Source organism: Cydia fagiglandana, chromosome 3, assembly GCF_963556715.1.
Source record: "Cydia fagiglandana chromosome 3, ilCydFagi1.1, whole genome shotgun sequence".
NCBI classification, from domain to species: Eukaryota; Metazoa; Arthropoda; class Insecta; order Lepidoptera; family Tortricidae; genus Cydia; species Cydia fagiglandana.
In genome coordinates this window covers 23,658,348-23,672,813 of record NC_085934.1, presented here as the reverse complement: position 1 = coordinate 23,672,813, position 14,466 = coordinate 23,658,348, and the positions used below count along the sequence as shown (strand labels likewise).

General features: G+C 41.7%; 1 protein-coding gene across 1 annotated transcript; it reads right to left on the bottom strand.

Moving 5' to 3' along the window:
- Nucleotides 1–759: 759 nt before the first annotated feature.
- On the bottom strand, nucleotides 760–10,018 carry LOC134680391 (uncharacterized). The gene is made up of 5 exons (XM_063539518.1): nucleotides 9,611–10,018; nucleotides 8,899–9,072; nucleotides 8,397–8,721; nucleotides 7,986–8,247; nucleotides 760–1,160 (listed from the first exon to the last, which is right to left on the bottom strand). The coding sequence occupies exons 1-5, from the start codon at nucleotides 9,737–9,739 to the stop codon at nucleotides 866–868; spliced, it is 1,185 nt and encodes a 394-aa protein (XP_063395588.1). The 5' UTR covers nucleotides 9,740–10,018; the 3' UTR covers nucleotides 760–865.
- Nucleotides 10,019–14,466: the final 4,448 nt, after the last annotated feature.

The window sequence follows — 14,466 nt, the reverse complement described above, 5'->3', positions numbered from 1 at the left end:
TTTATATATTAAAGTCTATGACCAGCACACTCCTTTTTATGGCTCCTCTACACGATGGGGACACTCCAAGGGACGCAGCCATGCGGTAGAATGAGATAGCAATATCACTTGCTCCCTCTAACGCATAAATGCGTCACTTGGAGTGGCCGGCGTTGACCCATCGTGTAGAGGAGCCATTAGAAAATCCCCTTAAGGCACCATTCGCACGGCAGCTTTTTACAACGCGCGTTAAAAAAGCGATTGAATGACACAAATGCATAGCCTTGTATGTATTCACACGACAGCGGTGGCGCTTTTTATCAAGCGTTGTTGGACTTTCGACTTTAAGCCTTGGTCGTTAAATCGAATTTAGAGTGCGGACATATTCAAGCGCTTTTTTAACGCGCGTTGAAAAATCCACAAATGGATACATGTGTATTTATTCACACGACGGCGGTAGCGCTTTTTATCAAGCGTTGTTGGATTTTCAACTTTAAGCCTTGGTCGTAAAATCGAATTTAGAGTGCGGACAAATTCAAGCTCTTTTTTAACGCGCGTTGAAAAAGCTGCCGTGCGAATGGGGGCTACTGGACTTATCTTAGTAGGTATTCCATAGACACCACAATAAATAAATAAATGGAAAATAAGAATATGCTATAAGTATATTAAGCGGTCAATGTAGACTATAGAGGCTAGCAAGTTAGTTACTTATTACTGATCTACAGGGAACTAGAAGGTTTTGTGAGCAAATCTATAGGATTAATTAAGAATAAATATCAGTCATAGCTCAAAGATTTATTGACATTTCGCCCATGTCGGGTAACTGTTGGGACAATGTTCTTGTATAAATGTCATCTTCTGTACACAGTTTGTCAATAAAGTGTTTCTATTCTATTCTATTCATCAATTGTTTCATAGATATATCATGCTTGATAACTGTGAGAGTGCCAGAGTTATCGTATTTAAGCGATTTTAGCCGTCTATTCTGTTTTCTCTGTTTATTGTTTTCAACAGCTTGCTCCATGAGCTCGTGCAGAGGCGCCTTGCGGTAGCTGGGCTGCCCTCGGAATGATGCCGTGGCAACGTTATACAAGAACTGGTAAGTGAAACCATCTGGAAATTCCTTCTCAAAATCCTTCCAACGAATATCGGACCAAACTTCATACGGTGAATTTTTCAGCCTGTAATGTAAGTATAAATTGTCTAAATTGAGGATAATTTATTTAATATAACAGATTGCTTCAGAAATTAATGTAAAAATTACTAATATCATTGTTCAGCTTTGGCTTTGTATTTTTAGGAATATTTTTTTGTAAATACTGTGGCAACACCAAAGTCACGGTTCGAATTTAAATCTTGCTCTGTCATGAGCTGTCAGAGCCAGTATGTCATAGAACTACTACCAGTGCACATCACATATCGCTATTCTCGTTAATGTTCTCGCAATTTTGTTAAAAGCACTACTGCCAATCTCTAGACTATTTAAAATCAGTGCTGTGTAGCCGAAGGACGCCGTGCCCATCTGTGCAGTGGAAAAACCTAGGTCTAAGTTGGCCGACTGAAGGTAACGGTTCTGAGCTTACCTCTAGCTTGCGACAAGGGCAGCCCGGACCACCACCAGCAGTCCACAACAGAAACCAACGGTTCAACCCACAACCACCGGATTGCAAAGGTAACTTCGTCTCACACTATCTCGCACTTAAATTTAATTCCATAAGTTAATTTGGCATACAACAACTTTCTTGCTCAACCGGCCCTAAAGTATTCCCCTATCGTCCCATTTTTTACAGTCCACTCTTTCGCCAGTGAACATTTTGGTCTTCGAACCGGATAATTTGAAAAGTGACCTTTGGTTTTTCGTTTGTCGTTGTCTGTTGCTTATTCAAATTCGTTTCGTCATATCATCTGCTTAATTCTAAATTTAGGGTAGACTTATAAAAAAAGTCGAGGGTAAGCAAGAAAGTTGGTGGTCGTGTAGTGGTGCTTTAATAAAATCATTCGGTCACTTATTTAATTGCGCTGGCAACATTTTTCATAATTGTCAAGTGTCAACTGTCAGCTGTCTGTCATTGAAGTTGTGGAAGGTGAATTGCAGTTTGTTTTGAACATTTTTTGTGTATTTACTGCAATTTTGTGTAGTTTTGTGTTTATTAATATGGGAGGCAGTGATAAGTCTGGCGAGAAAGATGATGCTGGCGTAGACACGGTGATGATTGCTCGTGATTATCAGGTAATGAGAATAGAGTATTTGCAAATGTTGTCGGATGCTGAATTAGCTTTGTGTGACGAGAGTGAATTGTGTGCAATTGCGAAAAACTTTCATGAAGCTCAAATAAAACTTTTAAGTGCTGCTCCGCGAAGCGAGCACCGCGAAATTTGTTCCCATACCGCGATGTTCGACTCGAAGGTTAGGGCAGTGAGATCGCGTTTGCAGAATAGGAAGCAGGCCTTTGCTGGGGCTTCCGGGGTATCGGGGACGCCGCAGCCGGTCTTGCCGAAGTTGCCGAAGTTACAAATTAAAGCTTTCGATGGGAAAATTGAAAACTGGGTAACATTCATACAGTTGTTCAATTCTTTAGTACATAAGCGAACAGATATTGCCCCTGTTGAAAAATTACACTATTTACTGTCGAGCGTGCAAAATGAAGCATATGACCTTATAAAAAATTATCCTGTCACCGATGACAATTATAAGGTAGCATATGAGGCGCTGTACAAGCAATATAATAAAATTAAATTAATTGCTACAACTTATTATGATAAGCTTACTCAGTGTGAACCTGTAAAAGTGTCTCGGCCTAGTGACCTACAGCGGGTTCATAGGGTCTTTACTGAAAACTTGTCAATATTGAAAGGTTTCAGCTTGCCGGATAAAAACTTTTTACTTATTCAGTTACTGTGGTCGAAGCTGGATAGGAGCACGAAGGAGCAGTTTGAGCTAGAACACAACTCCGATGATATCCCGGAGTTTAGTAAATTGCAGAATTTTGTTGAGAAAAGATACCGAGCACTAGATGCTGCAGGGTCAACGGGCTTCGTTGCTAGTACCCCTCAGCCTAGCAGTAGTAAGCCTTCTAGTAAGCCAAAAATGGCCTTGGTGGTCACTGCTCCAACGTGTGTAGTCTGTAAGCTGGCTCATAGTCTTGTATCTTGTCCAACTTTTTTAAAATATGACCCCGCTGATCGGTTCAAATGTGTGAAAGAAAATAAGTTGTGTATTCTATGTCTGTCGGGGTCTCATTCTGTCAAGTCCTGCAAGTCAAAACAGCGGTGTGAGCAGTGTCGTTTCTCCCACCATACGCTGTTACATTTTAATAATGCAAATGTGCCTGCCTCCCCGGCTGTGGATGTAAATAGCTCGAAGCATCCGTCTGACACATCGAATCCGCTGGCAATGGTGGCAAGTAATGTGGCGGCCTCTTCTTTGTTTGCAACTGCCAAGGTTTTGGTGAAGAATGCCCAAGGCGACTTGGTAGCGGTAAGGGCTTTGCTTGACTGTGCCAGTGCTTGCAACTTTATAAGCGAGGAATGTGCAAAGAAGCTTGGTCTCCGGGCAGAATATGGGAAGCATGCCGTGACTGGCATTGGTGATGTGGTTTCTAGGCCTGGTGGCACATTGTCATGTACTGTCTCGTCCAGGCTCGGGAAGTCTGATATTGCTATTACAGTAGAGGCTTATTTGTTACCAAAAATTTGTCCGGAAATGCCAACGGATCATGTTGATGTCTCATCATGGCGACATATCAGGGGCTTAGAGTTAGCTGACCCTCATTGGCATATTCCAGGACCTGTTGACTTGCTCCTGAACGTCAACATTCTCGCTTCTTCGTTGCGCCCTGGTTTAACCCATGGGGCCCCTGGCCAGGCGACTGCCCTCAACACCATCTTCGGGTGGATTTTGATGGGTGACGCAGGCGACTGTGCAACGGACATCTGTCGTTCTCGGTTCCGTGGTAACAGTTGTCAACTGGTCGTGGGCAGGTTATCAATTGACGACTCTATTAAGAGGTTCTGGGAGTTGGAAGATGTCCGCTCTCCGAACACCGTCATTTTGTCGAAGGAGGATCAGCTGTGCGAGGAATATTTTCTCGCTAACTTTCGTCGCACAGAGGAAGGTAGATTTGTCGTTCCTCTACCTTTCGCTGACACTTCCAATAAACCCACCTTCTCGGGCTCTCGAGCCATTGCTCTTAGGAGATTTTCGTCGCTGGAGCGAAAGTTACTCAGTAACTCCGACTTCTACAAAAACTATGTAGCCTTTATGAAGGATTACGAAAGCTGTCGCCACCTTGAGGAGTGTGACCCTCCAAGGGTGGATGAGGGGAAGTTCTTCTACATCCCCCACCATGGAGTATTGAGGCCCTCGTCAACCAGTACTCCTCTCCGGGTCGTCTTTGACGCCAGTGCCAAGGACAGTCGAGGCATCTCGCTAAATGATGCGCTACTGCCAGGGCAGAAGCTGCAAAATAACATTTTCCACTTGCTCCTTCGTTTTCGGTGGCATAATGTTGTTTTCACGGCCGACGTCAAGCAAATGTATAGACAAATTTTAGTGTCCCCGGAAGATGCTGAATATCAGCGTATCCTATGGCGTCCGTCTGTCAATGAGCCTGTCCGGGACTATCGGCTGCTGACCGTTACTTACGGCGTTTCGTCCGCTCCTTACCAAGCTCTCCGAACTATTGCTCAGTTGGCAAGGCAATCGGGAGAAGAATACCCTTCCGGTTCGGCAGTTCTAGACCGCGACATCTATGTCGACGACGTGGTGTCTGGAGCTCATTCTATCGAAGAAGCACGGAAGCTTGGTTCGGAGTTGTCGACGATATTAGCTTCTGGCGGTTTCCATTTGCGGAAATGGACGTCGAACCACCAGGAGTTCTTCGACGGTGTCCCCTCCTCAGACTTGTATTCTGAAGACTTTCGGGAGTTCAACTCCATTGGGGACATCTCACTAAAAATTCTTGGCCTCTCGTGGTTACCTCAGGCAGACGACTTCACCTTTCGAGTGGCTGTCGAAGATCGTCGGTGCACTAAACGTACCATCCTCTCGGAGATTGCTCGGATCTTTGACCCTCTAGGCCTTCTCTCACCTGTGACGTCCTTAGCGAAATATCTCATGCAGTTGCTGTGGGTCTCAGGTGTCTCGTGGGATGACGACGCGCCAGAGAACCTTGTATCCGAATGGCGAGAGTTCAAAGCGCAGCTGCCTTCGTTGAGGTCCGTGTCTGTCCCGCGTCGTATGGTCAACGATTTCGTCTCGCTCGAAGTTCACGGGTTCTGCGACGCCTCAGAGCGAGGGTTTTGCGCGGTGGTCTACGTTCGAACGTCAGGCGAGGACGGAACGCAGTACGTCCAGTTGGTCTGTGGTAAACCGAGAGTGGCACCCCTGCGTAAATTGTCTATACCACGTCTCGAGTTGCTGGCCGCGGTACTACTTGCAGACCTAGTGGAGTCGGTCGCAACGGCTCTGGAGCCTCTCCACAAAATCGACAAGGTGTACGCGTGGTCTGACTCTAGCGTTGCGTTGACTTGGATAAAGTCTTGCCCTTCCAAGTGGAAAACTTTCGTGGCTAACCGCGTGAGCCACATCCAGGAGATTATTGCTCCTGATTGCTGGCGACACGTGAGGACTGGCGACAACCCTGCCGACTGTGGGTCGCGGGGCCTCTTGCCGGACGACCTGGTCCACCATAGTAACTGGTGGAAGGGTCCATCTTGGCTCGTGCTGGACAAGTCTGACTGGCCTAAGTCAACGTTATCAGTCGACGTGGATGTCCTACACGAAGAGCGCAAGGTGACTGTCCTTACTGTCTCTGTGCAGGAGACGTGGACAGACAACCTAACGAATAAGTTCTCGGCACTGAGGACACTCCAACGTGTCCTCGCCTATTGTTTTCGTTTCGTGCACAACGTAAGAAATCGGGAGACGCCCAACAACTTGTTGGACGGTCCTCTAACACCCCTGGAGATTAAACAGGCGCTTATGTTCCTCGTGCGTTCTGTTCAACAACACCACTTTGCTTCGGAGATCGAGAAAGTGAAAAACAATCTTTCGAACTTTCTCCCGAAAGCATTTAAGAAATTGTCTCCATTCCTCGATGACGCGGGTCTCTTGAGGGTGGGCGGACGCCTGTCGCGAGCTTCTCTCGAATTCGATGTTAAACATCCCCTGTTGCTACCTCGCGACGATCGTCTTACCTCCCTCTTGATCGACGAGTACCATAAGCGTTTCATGCACCCAGGCGTCCAGACGCTTCATAATTTGCTGGCGCAGCATTTCTGGATACTGTCCCCAAAGCGAGCTATCCACGCTGTCACGTCAAAATGCATGAAATGCTTCCGTGTTCGACCACTCGGTGCTCCTGCGCCGTTCATGGGCGACTTGCCGTCTTATCGGGTAGCCCAGCTCAAAGCTTTCCTGAGTGCTGCTGTCGATTTCGGGGGACCTTTTGACATAGCTCTGGGTCGCGGGCGAGGTAACAAGACCTACAAGGGTTACATTTGCGTTTTCGTGTGCACCTCGACAAAGGCTGTACACACGGAGCTCGTCACTGAGCTGTCCTCAGACGCGTTTCTTGCCGCGCTTCGCCGCTTCGTCGCGCGTCGTGGTCGGTGTAACCGGTTGGTATCCGACCAGGGGAAGAATTTTGTCGGCGCGAGCAATATTTTGCAACGTATTGTAGGAGATGCTGCGACGCATAGCGAGATTAAATTCGAGTTCAATCCGCCAGGCAGCCCTCACTTCTCGGGTCTCGCTGAGGCCGGTATCAAGGCTGTTAAAACACATTTGGCTCGAGTCATCGGTAGTCAGAGGTTGACGTACGAAGAGTTTCTAACCATCTTGACCCAGGTCGAGGCTCTTCTTAATTCGAGACCCCTTACTCCTCTCAGTACCGATCCTAACGACTTATCGGCCCTTACTCCGGGCCATTTTCTCACAACGGAGCCCTTATCTGTCGTGCCCGAGGAAGACCTATCAGACGTTCGGGTTAGCCCTCTCCAACGCTGGAAGCTGCTTCAGAAGATGCACCAGGACTTCTGGAACAAATGGTCCAAGGAGTATATGCATACCCTCCACCAGCGGATGAAGTGGCACGATAGGCAACCCAACGTCCAAATTGGTGCACTAGTGCTCGTTGTGAATGAGCAGACGAGCCCAATGAAGTGGCCCCTGGGTCGCATCATCGACACACACCCCGGATCCGACGGGATCTGTCGTGTGGTCACTGTGCGCACGGCCATAGGGTTGTACAAACGGCCTGTGGTCAAACTGTGCCCACTGCCTGCATAGTCGCTTTAGAGCGCTACCTTTGTGTTGTCCATTTTTTCGTTTTAGACTTAATATTATCGTACTTACCTTACTTTATTGTTTCTTTTTCGCTTAGTCAAAATACAATGCATTTTGGTGGGCGGAATGTTCAGCTTTGGCTTTGTATTTTTAGGAATATTTTTTTGTAAATACTGTGGCAACACCAAAGTCACGGTTCGAATTTAAATCTTGCTCTGTCATGAGCTGTCAGAGCCAGTATGTCATAGAACTACTACCAGTGCACATCACATATCGCTATTCTCGTTAATGTTCTCGCAATTTTGTTAAAAGCACTACTGCCAATCTCTAGACTATTTAAAATCAGTGCTGTGTAGCCGAAGGACGCCGTGCCCATCTGTGCAGTGGAAAAACCTAGGTCTAAGTTGGCCGACTGAAGGTAACGGTTCTGAGCTTACCTCTAGCTTGCGACAAGGGCAGCCCGGACCACCACCAGCAGTCCACAACAGAAACCAACGGTTCAACCCACAACCACCGGATTGCAAAGGTAACTTCGTCTCACACTATCTCGCACTTAAATTTAATTCCATAAGTTAATTTGGCATACAACAACTTTCTTGCTCAACCGGCCCTAAAGTATTCCCCTATCGTCCCATTTTTTACAGTCCACTCTTTCGCCAGTGAACAATCATTATTTTCAGCAGCCACTAAAAACGACTTGCCAGTTGATAAAACTTACTTTTTAAAAATAATTTTACGTAGTGTCTTTAATTTTATAGCACACTTAGCAAACAGTTGCACATGCAGTTTGCCGAACCAAAATTCACGCAAGTTTCTATAAAGTTGACCCATTTTCTTCCCCAGCTTAAGCCACACTTGTTGGTCAAATTTATTATATTTCAATTCTTGGAAACTACATCCGGAATATTTAATCAAAAGATGAATCAGTTTGGCTGCTAACTCTAAAGTCCATTTGACGATCTGCTTTGGCTCAGGTTTCCCTGCAACCAAAATTGTAAATGTAATTGTATAACTATGATTTTGAAAGCTTAATTTACTGTACATACTTTGGTATTTCAAATAAACTAAAATTAACTCTGGCATTTTTAATATTGAATTGCTCGGCTGAATTGAATCCAAATATATTTACCATGGTAATAGTAAGTTAACTGTTTAAGAATGGCCCGTGGCTCGCGGCCGAGCACCACGGGCGCGACCACGCAGGCATCCTCGGGCTGGTGAAAGAAACAAATTTCCATGATCTTCTCCTCAGTAGGAGTGTGCTTCCCAAGTTTCACTGGATATGCATAAGTTCTCCGGAAATATTTAAAAACTTGGTAAAGGTTCCTGTGTAGTCCTCGGGCGAGGTATGCAGCCACATACCTACGCGCACGCCCCTCTGGATTATACTTCGGATTTTTGTTACGGTTCTTCCACCGTGCATAGCATATTGGTTTGTCGGGAACATTATACTGCTGAAATATTAGTAAGGGCATGTAAGGGTCACATTTAAGGGGTCCAAATACAGCAATGGTCATGATTAATGTTAACAGATTAACTATTCATAAGTACCTCAATTTACAGAATATCTATGTATACAGTAAACATAACTGTAAAATTAATATTTTTTTAAATGGAGTTTTTTTTCTTACTTGTACAAAGCTTTTCCAGTTTTTTTTAACTAAATCACCTTCTGCTTTCGTGAAGCGCCCGCTGGCACATAGCTTTGCTTCTTCAGGAGGTGGCTTCTCAGTTAAGCAGTCGTTCAGTTGGTATGGAGGCCGTTCCCATGTTACTTCAACTCCATGTAGCTTATCTACTAAGAGCTAAAAAAATACTCATATATTACCAGTGAATGGGATACGGCTAGAAAGAAGAAGAGAAGATATTACCAGTAACATTTGATGATTCATTTAATTAGCTTAATTAAATACCTTAAAAGAGATTGTTAAAAAGACAAAAATATGACTTGGTAATCTGCGAAATAAAAAGTAAAAACATGCTAGTCAATTTTTTACCCGACTATGGCAAAGCAAAAAGAGGGTTATGATTTTTTACTTACTATAAGTACTACACCATACATTTTCTATGCAAGAAACAAATAAACATTCCATAATATTTCCTATGGCCAGAGTAGGTACTTCCTAACGCTAACCGTTAGACTTGCGGCCTAATTACTAGAACGTTGTTATTCCGCAGATTAGCAAAGTAATATTTTTGTTAAGTATAATATATATGGATTCCCACAAAGCGCCGCCTGAATTTTTTAATTAGTTAGAATTGTGTGGGCAATAAATACTTTGAATTTGATTAAGCAAGGAATTTCAAAGTTCACAACAATAAACATTGATGATGATTGCTTACCTCCATAAATTCGTCGTCTTCTAGTCGAGATTGTTCGAAAATAGCCAGCACCTTGTCCATACTTGAGGGCTCGGTTATGTCGGTCACATCTTCAAATGTTCTCTCCAGCTTTTTAATAATTTTATTCATGTTTACAAACTTTATAACTGCTTAACTATCCTATTCCTAACCTTACCATAAACTTGGTTATTATATTTTGTATTCTTGTGCAGTAAGTATAAGTAACACAATGTCACACACATTAAGTTTATTCATAATTTATACCAGATACTTTCAAATTATTATCAACATTGCAAGTTGCAAGATCAAGAACATCAACATAACATAATATCAACACATCAACAAGCATGTCATTGTCAAGTCAACAGTGCACATGCAGTGTGTCAAATGTGTCAAACAAATTACGAAATTACTGTTGTCCACGGACGTAGAGAGTAAACTGGATAGAGTACATTGGCCAAAAAGTGTGTCCACATGAGAAGTCAAGGTGGGCCGTTGCATCTCTTTCTAATTAGGGTGACCATACGTCATATGTATGTGGGATATTAGGATAACATTGAATATATAGTTCAGCCAGGATCTTTTCTTATTCGTGCATAGTTATAGTTGGTCAAGCAGATCTTGTCAGTAGAAAAAGGCGGCAAATTTGAAAAATGTATGCGCGAAGGGATATCGTCTCATTGCAAATTTGAATTTCGCGCATTTTTCTACTGACAAGATTAGCTTGACCATCTATATGTTAGTAATAGAAATCATACTGTATTTTCGCTGTACTAGTATTATGACCTAAAAAGGGATGGATATAGTTTTTTTTCTCTTCTGTAAAACGCTTCACACAACCTTAGGTACTTAATTTAGTTGTTCTAAATGGTGTGCTCAAATTACGGCACCTATGTATTAAAACTGCACGAGGCCATGCGCTTGGCGGGGAACAGAACCATATGGAGGAACCTGGTCTTCAACAGAAAGATATGATGTCACGATCCTCAGTATTGAGGGACCGACTGAAGAAGAACAGCTGTTACTAGTAGGCGTAGGTACTGGACCACGAACATGGTCGATCGTCAAGAAGGGGGTCCGCCGTAACGTCTGTCAAGAACCAGTGAGAGAGATAGAGAGACAGATATGCTGACGTGTAAAAGTGCCCTTGTGGCCTATTTGCTGAATAAATATTGATGTCAGAACTAGAGGGTCTACTGCGAACAATGTTCGACGTGTTGCCTCTCTGTCACACTTACGTACGAATTTACAAGTGCGACAAAAAGGCAACATGTTGAAAGTGGTTCGGGGTAGGTTCTCAGGACAGTGGGGGAATTACAGTCTTTGCCGCCTTAGGCCCTTTCTCAGCACCCATGCCGCCTAAAATATCTGGCCGCCCTAGGCCCGGGCCTACTCAGGCTTAGGGCAAATTCACCTCAAGGTCGCGTAGGCCCGCTACGCCCGTTTGCTATAGTTTTTAACTAGGACGCTTGTCACTGGAGCATAGACACCGAAGTTTGCAAATTACGTGCATCTTTCTCTGTCACTGTAATTACTCATTTATCCTTTATAGGAGTAAAAGAGAAAGATGCCCGTAATTTGCGAACTTCGGTGTTCACGGTGTTTTGTATGCATTATATATGCATTGAACAAGGATTCAGGACTTTATATTAAATAAAAGATTATTTAAGAAAATCAATAATTGTATTCCAAGACGCCATGTATGCGAGTGGTCTCTTGCCACAGATAATCATCCTTATGACACATATGTCACATCCCCCCCTTATGCTAATTTTATTGACTGCTTTGTAACAACATTTTTTTAAAGCCTCATAGGCATTAATATATTTCGTTTCTAATATAAAGGCCATCTAGCGTTGAGCGTTAGTAATACTGTTTTTGTAATACTTGCATTGATCAACAGAGGGCGTGAGTAGCTCGCTATTGGATTTTTCTTCAATAAAATGTTTACTCTTATTAATTTACAGAAATTAAAATCTTATTAAATATTTTACAACTTTCTTCTTTCCTTTTTGGAAATTATTATTAAGTACCTATCTTTTCTTATTGAAACGAGTTTTGGAAGCTGTATCTACATCGTGAGCGCAACGAAACGCAGCGCAGCAGTGGAAGTATCTTCAGTTTGATCTGTCAGCTGTCATTTTCAATTCGGATGAGATGGTGTAGTTCGATTCGTTTTCTTCAAAGGCCAGTGAGCCACATTGTTTTTAAATCGCGGCTTAAACCGCTTAATCGTAAGTATTTTTCTTGATCTACGTATCAAATTGTTCGAGACGTGTTCAGTGCTTATTGTTTTATTACTTATTTTCAGGGGGAATATTATGTTCCTCGTACCATAACCTCTGAAGGCCCCATGCATCGACATGAAAGCACGGACTTACAAGCCGGCTTCTTTCCTGCATTGGGTAAGTTGCTCAACCGTTCTGGCGAATTTTAACTCTCGCCGAGGATCGGCCAAGCCACTCATACTTATTGTTTTTTAAATTATTTCCAGGGCCTTCAGGCAGGCCTTCAGGCAGGGCTTTCAAGAAAGGGTATTTCAGAAAGAGGTTTATTTAAGAAGAGGTTTTCGTTTACCCCTTCAGTCCCCTAGTTAGTCAAGGGCGTCGGCATGGGCGAGGATGTGCTCCAGACCGCGCTGAGCTGGTGCTTCCTTGGCGGCTTAACTAGCATGGACGTTCGGAGGCGGCGGCTGCGGCACCGGGGTGGTTGAGCTCACCACCACGAATCTGCAAGGCTCGTTTCTCATTCCTTATCTAACTGGAGGTCAGACGGTTTTTATTATTTTATAAAGGCGCCCAATATTCAAATATTTTTACCCCTAGTTACCAAGGTCTTCCAGCCTATTGAAACACAGACTCACCCCCTGTGCTCTAAAAATTAATACCTATTTATTTAAATTACGACTGAGCTAGTTATTATTATAATATTACCTTAAATTTCTTGTTGGTGTAATTAATATACTTGTTAATACCAATTTCTTTATTACTTTTATTTTATACCACTATAGGGCTCCCCGAACCGTTACAGTGGCAGCCCTACGTGTGGCTCTAGTGTGTTCAAGCTGGAAGACCATTATTCTTTTAATTATTTAATTTTGTAGTTAACACGGTTAAGTATCATGTGTTGTGTATAATGGAGGTTATAAAGCAATAGCCATCCTTATATTCTTACAATTACTTATCAATTTATCTTAGAGTGTTGCGGTACTGTGTAATTAAAACTAAATATTTTATTTGTACTTTTGAGAGTGTTATCCTGTAGTTATGAAGGTAGTAAGTTAAATAATTTCAAGTAGAATGTTATGAACAGGTGTTACAAGTATTTCTGTACCTATTTCAGTGTACATTAAATTTATCCTCATTGGTATGGTTGGCAAAATAATTGTTAAAATATTAGTTAAAAATAATTAATTAATTTAGAATGTTTTGTTGTAGGCATGGACTTATAAGATGGACTGCACTGTCACTTTTTTTGCCATACTAAATTGAACTTTATCACCGAGCTAGAAAGACGTTCGTACCAGACTAGAGAAAACGGTCCACTTGAGATAGCAAAGGTGGGTCGCGGTGTCTCACTCGCACGTGTTGCCAATGTTAAAAATATACCATTGTGGTAGTATTTATATCAATATACTACTCAAATTAAATAACTTCTTATATTATTTAAATGCTATATTCAGAGTAAGGTTCTGATAAATTTTAAGAAATTTGTAAATAAGTATGATGTCAATATTATTACCTGATTTAACCAAGCATGTGGACAACAAAAAAAAACCTTTTATTTTGGTGTGGTAGACATTGTGTAAGAATTGAAACAACGTTTTCGGCCATAATGAATATATTTCTTTCTCAACTTACTCTAACCTAATCCTATTTCTATCTCTTTCATTCAATCAATCATTCTTCCCTTTCTTTCTAAAGTATCTTCAAGCATACTGTCTCGCTCACTCAATACGTTTCGTTTCACACAGTAACTAATGCACCTTACATGCCCTCTGAAATATATATGTGCAAATAGACACTCTTTGTACATGTATATTTCACACACCTTACATGTTCTCTGCGTTAGGTACTTAATTTATGTATATCTAATTATTTAATAGGTACATGCAAATATGTTTTAGTTATTACTTACATAACTTAATGAAACTCTTGTTACTGAAATTACATGAAATAAAAGTGTTAGTAAGAAACTGTTGTTTTCTTGAGAGAGAATAAAAAAAAGAACCTTACTAATAATACAACCTATACCTACTTATTTTCTAATTTAGCAACTGCAACTTTATAGTGTTTAATAATGTTACCAAGTCTTGTAGTGAAATCTAATTATTTATTTTTTATCAAAATTATATAGTATGTATGTGTAATATACACTGTAATATGGAATTTTACTACTATAAGGAGGCATTTGCTAAGTGACAAATACATTAAGTTATTAATATGCTATCTATCAATCCATAACTACATATTGACATATATTTACTATAGTGTTCAATAATAATAACATTGTCTAGTTTTTCTGGTTCTGATAGTGACAAGTATCTAGATCAATCTGTATCAAATTGACAGGCATATGATTCAGAAATGTACTGAAAGATAATAAAATGGATTACTTTACATTTTGACGTTATGGAAAACATTAGGTATTATAGCTTTTACTTGCAGTTACATACATATATTTATTGCATTTATTAAAGTGAACTTCATTTTAAAGTAACTTATAGATGACTGAAAATTGGATTTTTTTTGTTAAACAGATATAACATTACTACTTGTATTTTGTTAATAAAAATAAAATAATATACTAGCAATCTATGTAACGAAAATTTGGAAATGGATTTTTACTTTATTGAC

Coding starts and splice junctions, on each gene's coding strand:
- LOC134680391 (XM_063539518.1), bottom strand. CDS start 9,739: ATGAATAAAATTATTAAAAAGCTGGAGAGAACATTTGAAGATGTGACC. Junction 8,722..8,898: donor ACTGGAAAAGCTTTGTACAA/GTAAGAAAAAAA, acceptor CTAATATTTCAG/CAGTATAATGTTCCCGACAA. Junction 1,161..7,985: donor CGTAAAATTATTTTTAAAAA/GTAAGTTTTATC, acceptor CTTACATTACAG/GCTGAAAAATTCACCGTATG.